Source organism: Zootoca vivipara, chromosome 11 (genome assembly GCF_965207765.1).
Source record: "Zootoca vivipara chromosome 11, rZooViv2.hap1.1, whole genome shotgun sequence".
NCBI lineage: Eukaryota > Metazoa > Chordata > Lepidosauria > Squamata > Lacertidae > Zootoca > Zootoca vivipara.
Window position 1 is genome coordinate 5,622,020 of NC_142594.1, and position 14,803 is coordinate 5,636,822.

At 42.7% G+C, this 14,803-nt stretch overlaps 2 protein-coding genes across 4 annotated transcripts in view; both read left to right on the plus strand.

The window, feature by feature from the left end:
* LOC118091813 (amphiphysin) overlaps positions 1-14,803 on the plus strand; it is an 88,014-nt gene that overhangs the window by 60,223 nt on the left and 12,988 nt on the right. For all 3 annotated transcript variants that reach the window (XM_088654139.1, XM_035129246.3, XM_088654140.1), the window contains 6 exons: positions 394-535; positions 2,497-2,625; positions 5,400-5,507; positions 8,580-8,603; positions 10,299-10,322; positions 12,844-12,876. In XM_088654139.1, the coding sequence (XP_088510265.1) occupies positions 394-535; positions 2,497-2,625; positions 5,400-5,507; positions 8,580-8,603; positions 10,299-10,322; positions 12,844-12,876 (460 nt within the window). The remainder of the gene's footprint in view (positions 1-393; positions 536-2,496; positions 2,626-5,399; positions 5,508-8,579; positions 8,604-10,298; positions 10,323-12,843; positions 12,877-14,803) is intronic.
* On the plus strand, positions 10,484-12,489 carry LOC148684194 (uncharacterized). The gene has a single exon (XM_088654141.1). The coding sequence runs from the start codon at positions 10,607-10,609 to the stop codon at positions 12,356-12,358; it is 1,752 nt and encodes a 583-aa protein (XP_088510267.1). The 5' UTR covers positions 10,484-10,606; the 3' UTR covers positions 12,359-12,489.

The window sequence follows — 14,803 nt, forward strand, 5'->3', positions numbered from 1 at the left end:
CTTCCAGTGAGCACTCAGGGCTGATTTCCTTCAGAATGGATAGGTTTGATCTTCTTGCAGTCCATGGGACTCTCAAGAGTCTCCTCCAGCACCATAATTCAAAAGCATCAATTCTTTGGGGATCAGCCTTCTTTATGGTCCAGCTCTCACTTTCATACATCACTACTGGGAAAACCATAGCTTTAAGTATATGGACCTTTGTCGGCAAGGTGATGTCTCTGCTTTTTTAATCCACTGTACTATCACATAATGAACCAAATGTACACATTGTAGATGGAAACATGCAGACTTCACGGGTGTGTCTTGTGGGAGCAAAAAAAAAACAAAACCAGTTCAATATGTTGAAATGGCAGTATTGTATGTTTTATAAAATATTGGTTTGCATTCTATTAGCGATTCAGGTCCTCTCCGCATTGCAAAAACTCCATCCCCGCCTGACGAGGAGTCCCCTCTGCCTAGCCCTGAAGCAAGTCCCAATCATACATTGGCTGCTCCTTCTTCTCCAGCACCAGCACGGCCTAAATCTCCTTCACAGGTAGTATGAACAGGATTAAGATGGAAATACCAAAGGGTGGGGTGGGGGGATAACCCAGCCAAAAGCAATGAAATTAGCCAGTTCTTCTAAAAGCTTGGCGTTTGCAACCAGCTAATTTCCATCAGAATGACTAGAACCTAAATACTGGTGTGGAGAGTAGGATCCAGAGGCAGCCCTTGTCTTCTTATCCCTTCCTGAAATGAGTTAGAAATCAGACTCCCATCACCCACCCACCTTTGCCTTCCACTTCACCCCCATCGTCAGCGCCAAACAGGTGGTAGCTATGTTTGTTGACCCTCCACTTCCTCTGCTAGTCAGTGAAGAACCTTTTTGATGGGACCAGTGTTCCTAGAGGACCAGATAAGGTTTCTCTAGGACAGCGCCATCTTGAGCAAGGTGCGGGTACTGCTCCTCCAGAGAAGCCTCAGGACGACACCGGCACCATTTGGGGGGGAAATTGCCCTGCCTAAACAGGAAGAAAAGAAAGTTGGCATGGCTGTGCAGCGAGGGATGGTCGAAAGGAGAGGAGATAGTGAGATCTGCCCATCTCTTTCTAACCCCTCCATACTGCATTGTGCCAACTGACATCTGGTGACTTTGGGGGGTATTTATTCATTTTTTAAAATCAAAGGAAATCTAAAACGTTTCAATCTCAGTACAAAGAAAAGGACTGTCACCCCATTACAATTACTAGGGTGAAACGTCTGAAGGCGGCCAACTGCATCTGGCTTCAATCCAAACAGCGGATTTACTATGGCTATTTTTATCCTCCTGGTATAAAAAGAATATAATTTCCTTTCCTGCCGGGTAAATGTGATTTGATTTCTTTTGTCAGTGGCTCTCCGCTACTTTGAAAGAAATGTGTCAGCACAGCATGTTCATTGCAGCTGGAGAGATTCTGGCTCGAGCACGGACAACCAGCTGGAATTTATAATAATGTTCTGACCTGCACAGATCTAGAGAGTATGCAAAATATGCTAGCATTGTTTTCCTCTCCTAGCATCAAACATTACCATTGACTTCGATTGGTCATTATTTTACAGTTCTGTCACCCACCCTCAAGCATTAATATTTTTTACGGGATTTTGATGCCTTCAGATACACTTTAAAGCAACATATTGTCACGTCATGTGTTCAGTTGCTTGGAGATTAGTGTATTTTTCGACGCTGAATGATCATACTGGGTGGCGTGTAAAACAGCGATGAGAATTGGTCCTCCAGTTGTTGCTGGACTGCGACTCCCATCATTTCTGACCACTGTCCACCTTGGTTGGGGATTCCAATGACATTTGGAGGGGCCATGGGCAATTCATTCCTGATGTAGAAAATCAGGAAGTGGGATCCAACGGTGCCCTCTTGTCTGTGGAAGGGCCCATTCCACGAATGCAAAGGCCTTCAGTTTTGCAGGGCCTTCTGCAAATGGAAACTGGGAGGTGATTTTCATTGATTCTGCCTACAGTACTACTTCCCAGTGGTGGCCTTGGAACTCTCAAGTTTCAGCAGTGCCCTGTGCAATTCAAAAATTTGGTGCCCCCTTGCCTACTTGGTTTTAGAATATTTGCTGGTGTCTTAAAGTCAAAATGATGCAGGGCTGATCAGTCCCAGGCTGAAAGATTTGTGTTCATTTTATCCCTGCCACAAATTATCTGAATCTTTGCCTTAAAGATTACACTTCCTAACATAAAATAAAAAAAATTCCTTCCAGTAGCACCTTAGAGACCAACTAAGTTTGTCATAGGTATGAGCTTTCGTGTCCATGCACACTTCTTCAGATACTTCATATACTACTTCTTGGTATCTGAAGAAGTGTGCATGCACACGAAAGCTCATACCTATGACAAACTTAGTTGGTCTCTAAGGTGCTGCTGGAAGGAATTTTCTTATTTTTTGTTTCGACTACGTCAGACCAACACGGCTATCTACCTGTAACTTCCTAACATGATTGTTTTTTTTTTGTTTAGCTGAGGAAAGGACCCCCAGTTCCACCGCTACCTAAACTCACACCAACAAAAGAACTGCAGCAGGAGAATATCATCAGCTTATTTGATGACAATTTTGTTCCAGAAATAAATGTGACAACTCCTTCACAGGTGAGTCAGGGCCTCAATAGGTTGCTCCAGCCTTTTGACAAAAGCTGTTCCATAACAGCTTCAGGACACTTCTCTCAGTTATAGTCTCTGGGATTGTTGTTGTTGTTTAGTTGTGTCCGACTCTTCATGACCCCACGGACCAGAGCACGCCAGGCACTCCTGTCTTCCACTGCCTCCCGCAGTTTGGTCAGACTCATGCTGGTAGCTTTGAGAACACTGTCCAACCATCTCGTCCTCTGTCGTCCCCTTCTCTTTGTGCCCTCCATCTTTCCCAACATCAGGGTCTTTTCCAGGGAGTCTTCTCTTCTCATGAGGTGGCCAATGTATTGGAGCCTCAGCTTCAGGATCTGTCCTTCCAGTGAGCACTCAGGGCTGTTTTCCTTCAGAATGGATAGGTTTGTCCATGGGACCCTCAAGAGTCTCCTCCAGCACCATAATTCAAAAGCATCAATTCTTTGGCGATCAGCCTTCTTTATGGTCCAGCTCTCACTTCCATACATCACTAATGGGAAAACCATAGTTTTAACTATACGGACCTTTGTCGGCAAGGTGATGTCTCTGCTTTTTAAGATGTTGTCCAGGTTTGTCATTGCTTTTCTCCCAAAAAGCAGGCGTCTTTTAATTTCATGACTGCTGTCACCATCTGCAGTGATCATGGAACCCAAGAAAGTAAAATCTCTCACTGCCTCCATTTCTTCACCTTCTATTTGCCAGGAGGTGATGGGACCAGTGGCCATGATCTTGGTTTTTTTGATGTTGAGCTTCAGACCATAATTTGCGCTCTCCTCTTTCACCCTCATTAAAAGTTTCTTTAATTCCTCCTCACTTTCTGCCAGCAAGGTCGTGTCATCAGCATATCTGAGGTCGTTGATATTTCTTCCGGCAATCTTAATTCTGGCTTGGGATTCATTCAGTCCAGCCTTTCGCATGATGAATTCTGCATATAAGTTAAGTAAGCAGGGAGACAATATACAGCCTTGTCATACTCCTTTCCCAATTTTGAGGTGATCAGGTACTCTTATTTCTTTAAGAGCTTGCCATAGTTTGCTGTGGTCGACACAGTCAAATGCTTTTGCATAGTCAATGAAGGAGAAACAGATGTTTTTCTGGAACTCTCTAGCTTTCTCCATAATCCAGCGCATGTTTGCAATTTGGTCTCTGGATCCTCTGCCCCTTTGAAATCCAGCTTGCACTTCTGGGAGTTCTCGGTCCACATACTGCTTAAGCCTACCTTGTGGAATTTTAAGCATAACCTTGCTAGCGTGTGAAATGAGCACAATTGTGCAGTAATTGGAGCCTTCTTTGGCACTGCCTTTCTTTGGGATTGGGATGTAGACTGATCTTCTCCAATCCTCCGGCCACTGCTGAGTTTTCCAAACTTGCTGGCATATTGAGTGTAGCACCTTAACAGTATCTTTTAAAATTTTAAATAGTTCAGCTGGAATATCATCACTTCCACTGGTCTTGTTATTTGCAGTGCTTTCTAAGGCCCATTTGACTTCACTCTCCAGGATGTCTGGCTCAAGGTCAGCAACCACACTACCTGGGGTGAACGAGACCTCCATATCTTTCTGGTATAATTCCTCTTTGTAGTCTTGCCACCGCTTCCTGATGTCTTCTGCTTCTGTTAGGTCCTTTCCACTTTTGTCCTTGATTATGGTAATCTTTGTACGAAATGTTCCTTTCATATCTCCAATTTTTTTGAACAGATCTCTGGTTTCCCCCCATTCTGTCCTTTTCCTCTTATTTCTTTGCATTGCTTGTTTAAGAAGGCCCTCTTCTTGTCTCTCCTTGCTATTTTTTTTTGAAATCTGCATTCAATTTCCTGTGTCTTTCACTATCTCCCTCACATTTTGCTTGCCTTCTTTCCCCCGCTATTTGTAAGGCCTCATTGGACAGCCACTTTGCTTTCTTGCATTTTCTTTTCATTGGGATGGTTTTCGTTGCTGCCTCCTGTATAATGTTACGAGCCTCCATCCATAGTTCTTCCGGCACTGTCCACCAAATCTAAACCCTTAAACCTGTTCCTCACTCCCACTGTGTATTTCTTGGCTGATGGAGAACCTGTGGCCCTCTAGATGTGATTGGGAGTGGTTGCAGAGTTGATTCCATAGCATCTGTGTAACAGGAAAGATAAGTATTGATTAAAAGACCTTGAGAGCCTCTTCAGGTGCTCAGAAAAATATTTGGCCTCAGGACTTAGCCACACTTACTTGTTACTATGTTCTTTCCAGGCACAAGTCCATGCTTTAAAGCTGTGTATTTGAGCATGTTATTTGTTGCTCCAGAGGCTTTCCCCACAAAAATCTGCTCTTTAGTGCTCAACTGGAGCAAACATCAATTCTGTTTTTCCACAGACTGCTGTTTGCTCCAATAGAGCACTAAAGAGCAGGTTTTCTGGGGCGAAAAATGGGGCACTTGCCACAGAGCTTTAAAGTGTGGAAAGAGCAAAGGAAAGGCAACTGTGGATCAGCCCACAGTCTAACTTGCTAAGTTTCTTATACTGTCAATTCTGTTTTACATAATCTTCATTATTGTGGATACTTTTCATAGAAAGGCAGTTTGTAAATGCAAGCAATAAACTTGCATTTGAGGGAGAGTTGGCAATAAAGCATAGTTTTTAAAGAGGTGGTTGAGGGATTGAGGATTGGGTAATCGTTCTGTGGTATTATGGCAGCGGAAAAAGCTGAAGTGTAGCTTTTGAATAAATGTGTTTTAAATTTTAATAAATTGTAAAGATGTGGTTGTTCAGTGTTTCCCCCCTGCCCTAACAGAATGAAGTTCCTGAAACTAAACAAGAAGAGTCTTTGTTAGACCTAGACTTCGATCCATTTAAACCTGATGCAGCAGCTACTGTGGTAACCCATTCACCAATGTCTCAGGTAGGTTTTTTGTGTGAAATATTTTTAAAATATGTACAGTTATGAAGCCATCCACCCCATAATCAGGGTTGTGTGTGCACCACAGTTCCATGAAGGCACCAAGAAAATGTGGAATTCAGGAAATATGCAACCACGCAATCTGCTCCAAACTCATGGGCAGAGACCGGGTGTGGCACGGGAGCAACAATGACATGGGTGCAATTGTGCTCCTCTGGATAGCATATAAACTGTGTCTTAGAATGGTCTCTAAAGGAATATGCAAACTGCATGTTCAAAGATCTTGCTGACTGTACTTCATGACAACGTCAACCTGCAGATCTCACAATGAAGGATAATTGAAATGAGTGTTACTACTGTATTTCTCTGTCCATGTGGATAGGTCTATATTATTCCTAATAAAAATGATCCATCTGATTTTCTACAAAACTCTTCTGTATTTAATACTCTTCTGTATTTAAGCAGCTTTACAATACCAGAACTTCATATTCCTGAGACAGAATTCTCTCTCTCTCTTTGCTATATCCTGCTTGCTATTTTGCCCCTGCTCCCTTCTCGTGACAAAAAAAAAATTCTCCTGTTTTCCAGTATATGTCTTTAGTCTTTGACAGAGAGTTTGAAGTAAACTCCAGTGCTGATTTTCCAGTTCCGCTAATAATCTTGTCTGTTATTAGAGCATTTGAACTCCTCAAACAGTTAGACCTTCACAGGAGTTGACAGACAGATATTGATTAAAGTGCATTTGACAGCTGGGTGTCTAATATTTTTCAAACACATTTTCATCCTTATGAAGTGCAGAGGATGGAGGATATTTTAAAATATTTAAATCTCTGCACACGGAGATGGCTTTGGAAAACAGTTATCGAAATTCCTGAAGAACAAATTTGTTATCTGTAGTTTAGACAAAGTCACAAAAAGGCCCCCCTCTCCTAAATAATAATAATAATAATAATAATAATAATAATAATAATAATAATAATTTATTATTTATACCCCGCCCATCTGGCTGGGTTTCCCCAGCTACTCTGGGTGGCTTCCAACAGAAAAATAAAATAAAACAATCAATTAAACATTAAAAGCCTCCCTAAACAGGGCTGCCTTCAGATGTCCTCTAAAAGTCTGGTAGTTGTTTTTCTTTTTGACATCTGGTGGGAGGGCATTCCACAGGGCGGGTGCCACTACCGAGAAGGCCCTCTGCCTGGTTCCCTGTAACTTGGCTTCTCGCAGCGAGGGAACCGCCAGATCACAATCACCGGCTCCTCCACTTCCATTGGGACACAGAGGAGAAGAGCCTTCCCTGAAGATCTTAAGGAGCAGACAGGCTGAGACAAGAAGAGACTGTCCTTAAGAGATCCTGGGCTCAGGCCATCTAGAGGAGCTATTTACATAAGATGCATGAGTAGAGGAGGAGAAATCGAAGACCTTGAACTTGAGAAGCCTGAACAAGTCAAAATTTATTGTACTGTACTGTGTTTCCCTTTCTTGCACATCAGAGAATTGTTCGACGTGATCCAAGTTGCCGTTTTGCTTGTGGGTCAGCGAAGGACTATTTTAAGAAACTGGAAATCAACTTGGGATACTTTGCAGCAAACTGCAAAGAGAAGCTTCTGTCAGATAGTACAGTTGTGTAGGCAGGCAGGTTTTTAGTACATAAAGAAAATGGAATAGACTAATTCATAATTTATTTGTTTATTTCATCAAGTTTTATACACCTCTTGATTGTAAAAAAAAAAGCCCCTCAAAGCAGGTAAAAACAATAAAATTGAGAAAAACTGACAACCCTACTTTAAGAATACAAAAGTTGAAATACTACTAAAAACAGATTAAAATTGCCCCAACTTTTGAAGCACCTGGGTAGGCCTGTCTAAACAGGAATGTTTTTAGCAGGCACTAAAAATAATACAGTGATGGCACCTGCTTGATCTCAGTAGGCAAGGAGTTCCCAGAGTGTAGGAGCTACCACACTAAACAATTGAGGTCTTACAAATGCAGAACGGGTCTTACGTGGCACCTCTAGTAGTTGGCAATTCTGCCAGTCAGTTACACCAGGACATACCTGCCAAGTTGCTGTCAGAGAAATAAGGGACCGGGCCGAAAATAGCAGGCCGGAAGTAGCGCTGCCACCATTTTGGAACTGGGCAGCATCAAAAGTCGCTTCTGAGCATGCTCCGCCCAGTTCCAAAATGGCCGCCGTGCCAGAATAAACTAGGAAAAAACAAAAAAAACGTTTTTTCAGCTAGGAACAGCTGGAAAAACAGGGATTTCCCGGGGAAAACGGGAGACTTGGCAGCTGTGCACCAGGATTTGCTTGAGCTTCCCTTGTGCGTCGCAACATACCTATGCAGTCCTGCAAATTTGGAAATAGACAATCAGGCAGAAATAATTTGCTGTGGCAATATGTTGTTGCCTGTTGAAATCCTGTTTTTGATCTTTGGGAAGCCCTGTATATTAAGGATTGAGGATCATTTCACACATTGCACAGATAATAATAATAATAATAATAATAATAATAATAATAATAATAATAATAATATTTATACCCTGCCCATCTGGCTAGGTTTCCCCAGCCACTCTGGGTGCCTCCCAAACCAAATATTAAAACACAATACAGCATTATTGTACAGCTGCCTTGCTGTTGATCGTAGCTCCTGGGGTGTGTCTGTGTGATCCAGCATGTGGTAATGGCTGCTAATTATATTACATTTTTGGTCAGTGCTTGAAACACCTTGGTGTATACCTTAAAATGTAATGTTATGAACTCGCACTAAGTTCTGCAGTTGCCCTCTTGAGCGGTGACTCTTCCCATAGGGCTTGAGCAGGTTCACTTCCCGCAGAATTATTCCTTCTACGTAGAGTCTTAATCTGTTTTTTCCTGGGGCTCTGAACTCAGAGAACCAAGCAAATAGAAATTTGTGAAATGCCTCATAAACACACTGCTCCCTCCCATAAGAGAACGCTATGCTGAACCCGATGGAGCACATGAATAACCATGCTACTGTCTAATTATGCTTTGCAGCACATAACAGGGTGTACAAATGAGGTTTTCAACACTGTCCTTCTTTCCCCTGTTCTCAGACGCTACCCTGGGATTTATGGACGGTAAGGTGGTTTCTTTACCTTTGCATGTTGTCTTTTTATTGTTGTTGTTGATTTACGGCGCCATTAGTATGCAAGGCGCTTTATGTATCGGCATGAAGAAGAAAGGATGGGTTTCAGTCCTGAGGAGTTTGTGGTCTACATTTTGACAGGAGAGGGAGACAGGGGAGGGGAAATAAACGAGTAACAGGATGACTGGGTGAAAATACAGTTATGTAAAATAAGAATTTTGTTAGATTTGAAGAGGAAAGACCAAGGGTGACATCCTGCTCTGGTGTCCTGCTTGAACAATGGACTTCTGCTTGCACAAATAGGACTTAACTTTTCCCCTCCCCCCTGCTGCTGCCTCCGCCCACTTGTTTGCACCCCAAATCTGCTTGAGGACTTGGGGCGGGGGCCTTTGGAGGAGATTGAAGGGCAGGAGGAGGGGAGGAAGGAAGGGTTCTATTAGACCTGATGATGATGATGATAGTAATAATAATATGTGATGTTGGATCTTCCCGAGAGGTTTTCTGTGCCTGCATTTTTATATCCCCAGAAGCTTTGAAATTGTCTTCAGATAGTGGGATGATATGTCTGTGATTGGTCTATGGTAGCAAACATGTAGTATACTTTACTAGGGAAAGGAAAGCATCCCTTTGTGTTCACCTACTTAAAAAAAAAAGAAACAATTTCTCCAGAATTGGTTTGGAAAGGTAAATAACTTCCACCTGCACATTAATGATCTTTCCAGAGATGTGAAGACTTGGGGGGGGGGGGAGACACCAAGATAAAATCCTGTTTTTTCTCTCACACACACTCATTTCCCCCCTCTCCCCAATTTTTCAGAAACAAATATTGGGGGGTGGGGACCAGAAAAACTGGGTGGTGGGTGGGAACTGAGGCTCCCCACCCCACCTCCGACTTTCTCTTCAGTTGCAGTAAATGCAGTGATTACTTCAGGTGCTGTAGAATCTGAAACTCAGTCTGATTATTTTCTTGGACTTGTTAAGTCTTGCCTTTGAACAATTATGAATGAACCTTCTTTACCAAGAACCCAAGGAAAATTTGTCTTAGTTTGTCTCTCAACCATGTGGACCCATTCAGATTTAGTTGTAGGGCATGGATTTGGACTGTATAAAACTGGTATCTTTATATGGTTTGGATGGTAATTACTGGCATGGAATGTGGTGTACATTGTGGGTTCTCTCTTGAAGCTTCTCGTGAGAAAAATACTTAGAACGATTTCATTTTATCCTCAAAAAAAAGTCCTGTGAGGCTGAGAGATAAAAATTGGTTTGGGTTCCACAGTGAGATTCGGGATGGAATGGGGCTTGACTCAAACCAGGTGTGCGATGGTATATTAGGGTTGCCATATTTCAAAAAGTAAAAACTAGGACACCCCAAAAGTTGCTGAGCTTCTTTTAGGGAACCCCCAATATTGTTGAGGACCCTGATCACCTACAAATAGGAGCATTGGGTGTGTGGCAACAGTTCCTATCGTTGCTATGCCATATGGCAGGGGCTGGCAACCTTTTTGAATTAGTGGGCACATTTCGAATTTTGAGACATTTTGAGAGCTGGGGGTGTCACTCATAAAATGGCTACCATGCAGTGGGTATAAGACAAAATGGCTGCCATGGGAAGTGTGGCATAACACAGAATCAGAAAGACAGCCACTCAATTCTAGTTTTATTGATTTGGTTTTCTTCTGTACAGACAAGCAATGAACTGGTGCAGCCGGTAAGCAGAACTTCTCTCTTTCACCTGCCAAAGCTTCTCTTAAGATAGACAACTACTGTCTCCAAATATATGTTTCTCCCACAAACGTTGCAAGCTGTGCTTAAATTCCTTAATTTAGTAGTGGCATTTCATTTCTAAGCTAAAGTTGCCGTAGTAAAATACTGAATTTTGTGTTTTCTCATCAAGATCACCTTTATCTTTTTCATCTTGTTTTTTTTTTCCTTTGCTTTTCTGTCTGCCTAAAGCCCGATTCTTCAAAAAGTCTTTCCTTGTGTAACCTGGTCATGGAGGAAAACCCAAACAATTGGTCAACAGAAGATGTTAACAAACCCCAAACTGATCTAGGCTCGCTCGACTTGGGCCTAGATGGTAGTACAGCCAGTGAGAGCCAGGACAGAGCTGCAGGTCTTCCTTTGCCTTTCCCTGAGGCAGAGCAAACCTCAACAGCATCATCTGTTGCACTGGCTACTACTACTTGGCCTGCAGGGGGCGAGCAAGAGGATGGTGCATCTTGGACAGCTTCCGTAGATGAAAGCCAAACCACTTTCCCGGAACCGTACTTGGACACTAGTCACGTTGCAGACAGTGGCACAGATTTGGTGGAGACTAACAAGCCTTTAGCGAGTGAAACTTTGGCTGAGAGGCCTGCAGTGGGAACTGGTAGCTTTTTGGACGGAGACTCGTTTAATGTGGCAAAGTCAGAAGAAGAGAAGCAGGAAACAGAAGAGTCTTTGTGGGCAAATGTGGAGCCGTGTGAAAAGGTAGAAACCGGAGATGTTAGCCTCAAGAAACTAGACCGCACAGAGGAGCTTGAAGAGAGAGATAAAGGCTACACTGAAATAGGACATCTTGAGGCCTTAGGAGACCATGAAACCCTAAAAAGCACTGAGATAGAGTCTATCAGGGATTCAGAACATAGTAATGGGCAAGGAGAGACAACTGCTGGCAGTTACCTTCAGGAATTTAATGGGGATGCTCTGCTTTCAGGGACAAGAGAAAGAGATGCTGAGGATGTAGTGAACTTAGGGTTGGGGTGTGAGGTGAGTGACGGTAAATCTGTAGAATATAGTGGGTCTGAACCTGAAAATGGTTTCGGTCCCTGGAATCGGGATCAGGGAAGAGAGTGTGTGGATGGCTTACCACTTTCTGGGAATACAGCCGCCAAATGCACACAGGAAAGAGAAATGGCAGGTATTACGGTATTGGCTGACTTAGATGTCAGAGACAAATCTACTGCAGAGGTTGGAAATCCTGGGTGTGGTGATGAGTTATGTGGTGCAGAAGAGCCCAATAAAGAGTTTGAAGACCATAGCAGCAGCAGCAGCAGCCCTCAAAAGAGTAATATGACTGGTGAATGTCCAGCTACCTTGATGCCCTTTGAGGAGATGGTTCTGCAGCCTGGTTCTGCCGACGCAGCTGGTGCAAACCTTGATAATTCTTGGCTAGGTGATGTTGAAGATAAATTTGTAGACAGGGAAGCGTTTTGTGTGGCCGAAGAACTTAATAGTAATGTTAGTTGCCCTGAAGCGTTGGAAACAGATCCCTGGCAAGCCAATTGGGACCCAACAGTTAATACTGATTCCTGGGGTTTTTCTAGCGAGACAAATGGGTTCGATGACTGGCCCTTTCCTCCCAAACAAGACACCGTGGATGGAAACGTGGAGATTTCCTGGCCCAGTTTTAATGATAAGTGGTCTACGCAAGATTTGGGAGGTATAGATAACTCCCGGGGAGCTGTGGGCGTGACACCAAGCCATCAGAATCAGGAGGCACCTTTAAAGCAAGGAACATCTGGGGAACAGGCAAATGTTAGCAGCTGTGGAACAAGCAAGGAGATAGGCAGGCCTATGGTCCTGTTCCAAATGGGAAATTCCAGAAATGCTAGCACCGAGAGCTCAACTAGTCCTAAAGAAAATGAGACCAACAGCTCAGATTTATCTGAAGATGAAATTGCTAACCGGAGATATGGATTGTTGTACCAGGAAATAGAGGCTGATAAAGAAGAGGTACCTACCCCAGTGTGTAGCATAGTCTAGAAATGAGAGTTCCTTAGGTCATATATACATATATATAACCTTGTGTTTTATGGACAGTCCTTCTTGTATGTCCCCCCCCCCTTGCCCTCTTTTGCTAACTTAATGATCATATGAACATGCCAAATTTGGCAAAGTTCAACCACATAGTTCTACTAGGCTGACCAGAAAGAGGTTGGCTGTTGAACACACCATCTGATTTTACCATGTCTCGTTATTTTTTGAATTTTGTGTTTTCTAATATGAACCTCCAGTCTTTTCAAACTCTTTAATGTGAATCACTATTCTTTTCTTTTTCTCTTTTTTTGCCATTTAACATCGCTTCATACTGCTTGTCAGAAGTGTCACTCTTTCCCTTCACTTTTTATTTTTTATTTAATTGTGTTTTTTGTAATGTGCAAGCAAGAGTTTGTAAAACATTATTTACTCCTTTTTGATCTGAATGCAAGACTAACAACCATTTTGTTCTGATTTCCAATTCTGCTCAGGCATCCAGCAGCGCCTTTAATGGATTCACACAGGTAAGAAGTCACATTGTTTGAAAGGGAGCATGTCCTCTTGAGACCAGAAAGAGGACTGGAATTTGGGAGCAATGGAATGAAAGATGTATAATGTACTATTTATTTTATGGTTATTGCTGTTTTTCCTTTTGTTATTTTTCTGAATGATGCCATGGCCTATGGCTAGCGCAATAAAAGTCTATGATGATGATGATGATGATGATGAACTATTTTCAGGTTAGCAATATCATGCTAAATGCCATAAAGCTAATGCAAATGTAGATTGTAAATAGGTTGGCCATGGACCGGCTGGATGCTGAGGGGTGGTGGGAGGCACCAGTTGGCGAGCCTCCAAGGGAAGAAGGCTCAGTGTCAGGGATTGGTGGTGGGACGATGAGGAGGAGTCAGGGAGAAGAGAGAGCAGACTGGGAGGAAGAGGAGGAGGTGTCAGAAGCTGAAGAGGCAACAGGGTTGAGTGAGCAGGAAGAGGCTGGGGCAGAGAGCAGTGCAGAAGCAGAGACAGGAGAGGAGGGGTGACAAGAGGCAGAATTGAGACAGGCTGCTGAAGAAGCCAGGGAGTCTCCCCCTCCTGTTGTGACTGGTCTCCCAGGGCTAGGAGAAATATGAAGAGGGCGGAGCAGAGACAGACAAGGTGATGGTGTCTCAGATTGCTTGGGAAGGACCCGGTGGAGGAGGAGACATGGGGAAATGTGGGAAGACCTTTGGTCTCCACAACTGCCTCATTGAGGAAGATCTACCAGGAAGAGTTGCTGTGCTCACAAGGCCTGGCCTCCTGAGTGTTTATTCTTTCTTGAATAAAAAGTTAACTTCACTGATACCATCTGAGTTATTACTGGCCTGCTGTTGGGCCTCACTTCTGGCAGTTGGCTTGGGTATTTCTTTGGAAATGTGTTTGGCTAGTAGCTTCCTTTCAAGCTTGCTTCTGCCTGGCATGTGGCCTGCTTTAGTTTCAGAGCTTTGTCGGTTCTGTGCTGTTTGTATGGAGCTTGTTTTACTGTATTGCATTCAGCATGAATAATTTTCATTTTAGAATAATCTAATACAATGCCCCGGAATCCATTTTTTCTGAACAGCAATCTAGAACTCTAGTAATTACTTGATTAAATCACATTCAAAAGGCAGGTATTTAACATTTTTATCAGTTTTCCCACACCTTCGTTGCTGCATGAATGTTAATGAGCATGGCTACGGTCATAAAAGTGCTTGCAAAAGAAAAGCGGGTTTGAAGTTTGCCATCTCGCATCAAGTCCACTAAACTACCGAGTCTCATTTTTTACCAGCCAGTAAAGTTTTATAACCTACCTTTCAATCACACCATCTTCAAAGAGGCTTGCAACAGGTGAAACACAAGGCCAGGCTAGCTTTCCTCTTATATGATGTGGTTGTGTCTTTTCATATCAGAACTTGTGAATGGAACTATTGGTGACTGAACCTACAAATATGCTTCAAAGATGAGTGCAATAACAGAACTGAAATATACTCCTTGCATTCCTATAAGGAAGTAGCTATTGAAGAAAACCCTATTACCCAGAAGTAATATAAAATCTTCAGCAGCATTTAGTATTGTCTCAGTATTAATTTAAGTAGATATCAAAATAAACTTGATTAAATCCAGCCAAAGATAATATATGGCTCTATTGAAATCAATAGCAAATGTCATGTGGGATCCTATATGGTGGGTTTTGACAGGGAAATGGTTTCACAAACACCCTGCAAAATGAAAAAGCAACTTACAAGTGAATAAAGCGCTCAAGGGTTGATCTGCTAATAAACAAAATATAATCTACTGTATTTTATATGCCATCCCTATTTATATCCTACAAAAGGAATTGAATGGAACCCATCAGGTAAATAATATAAGTGTTCTGGATAGAAACAATTTTTAATGGAGTCTAATAATTTGCAAGTCTAAGAATGATACATTTGA

Excerpts from the sequence above, each read along its gene's own strand:
- LOC148684194 (XM_088654141.1), top strand. The coding sequence starts at position 10,607 with ATGGAGGAAAACCCAAACAATTGGTCAACAGAAGATGTTAACAAACCC.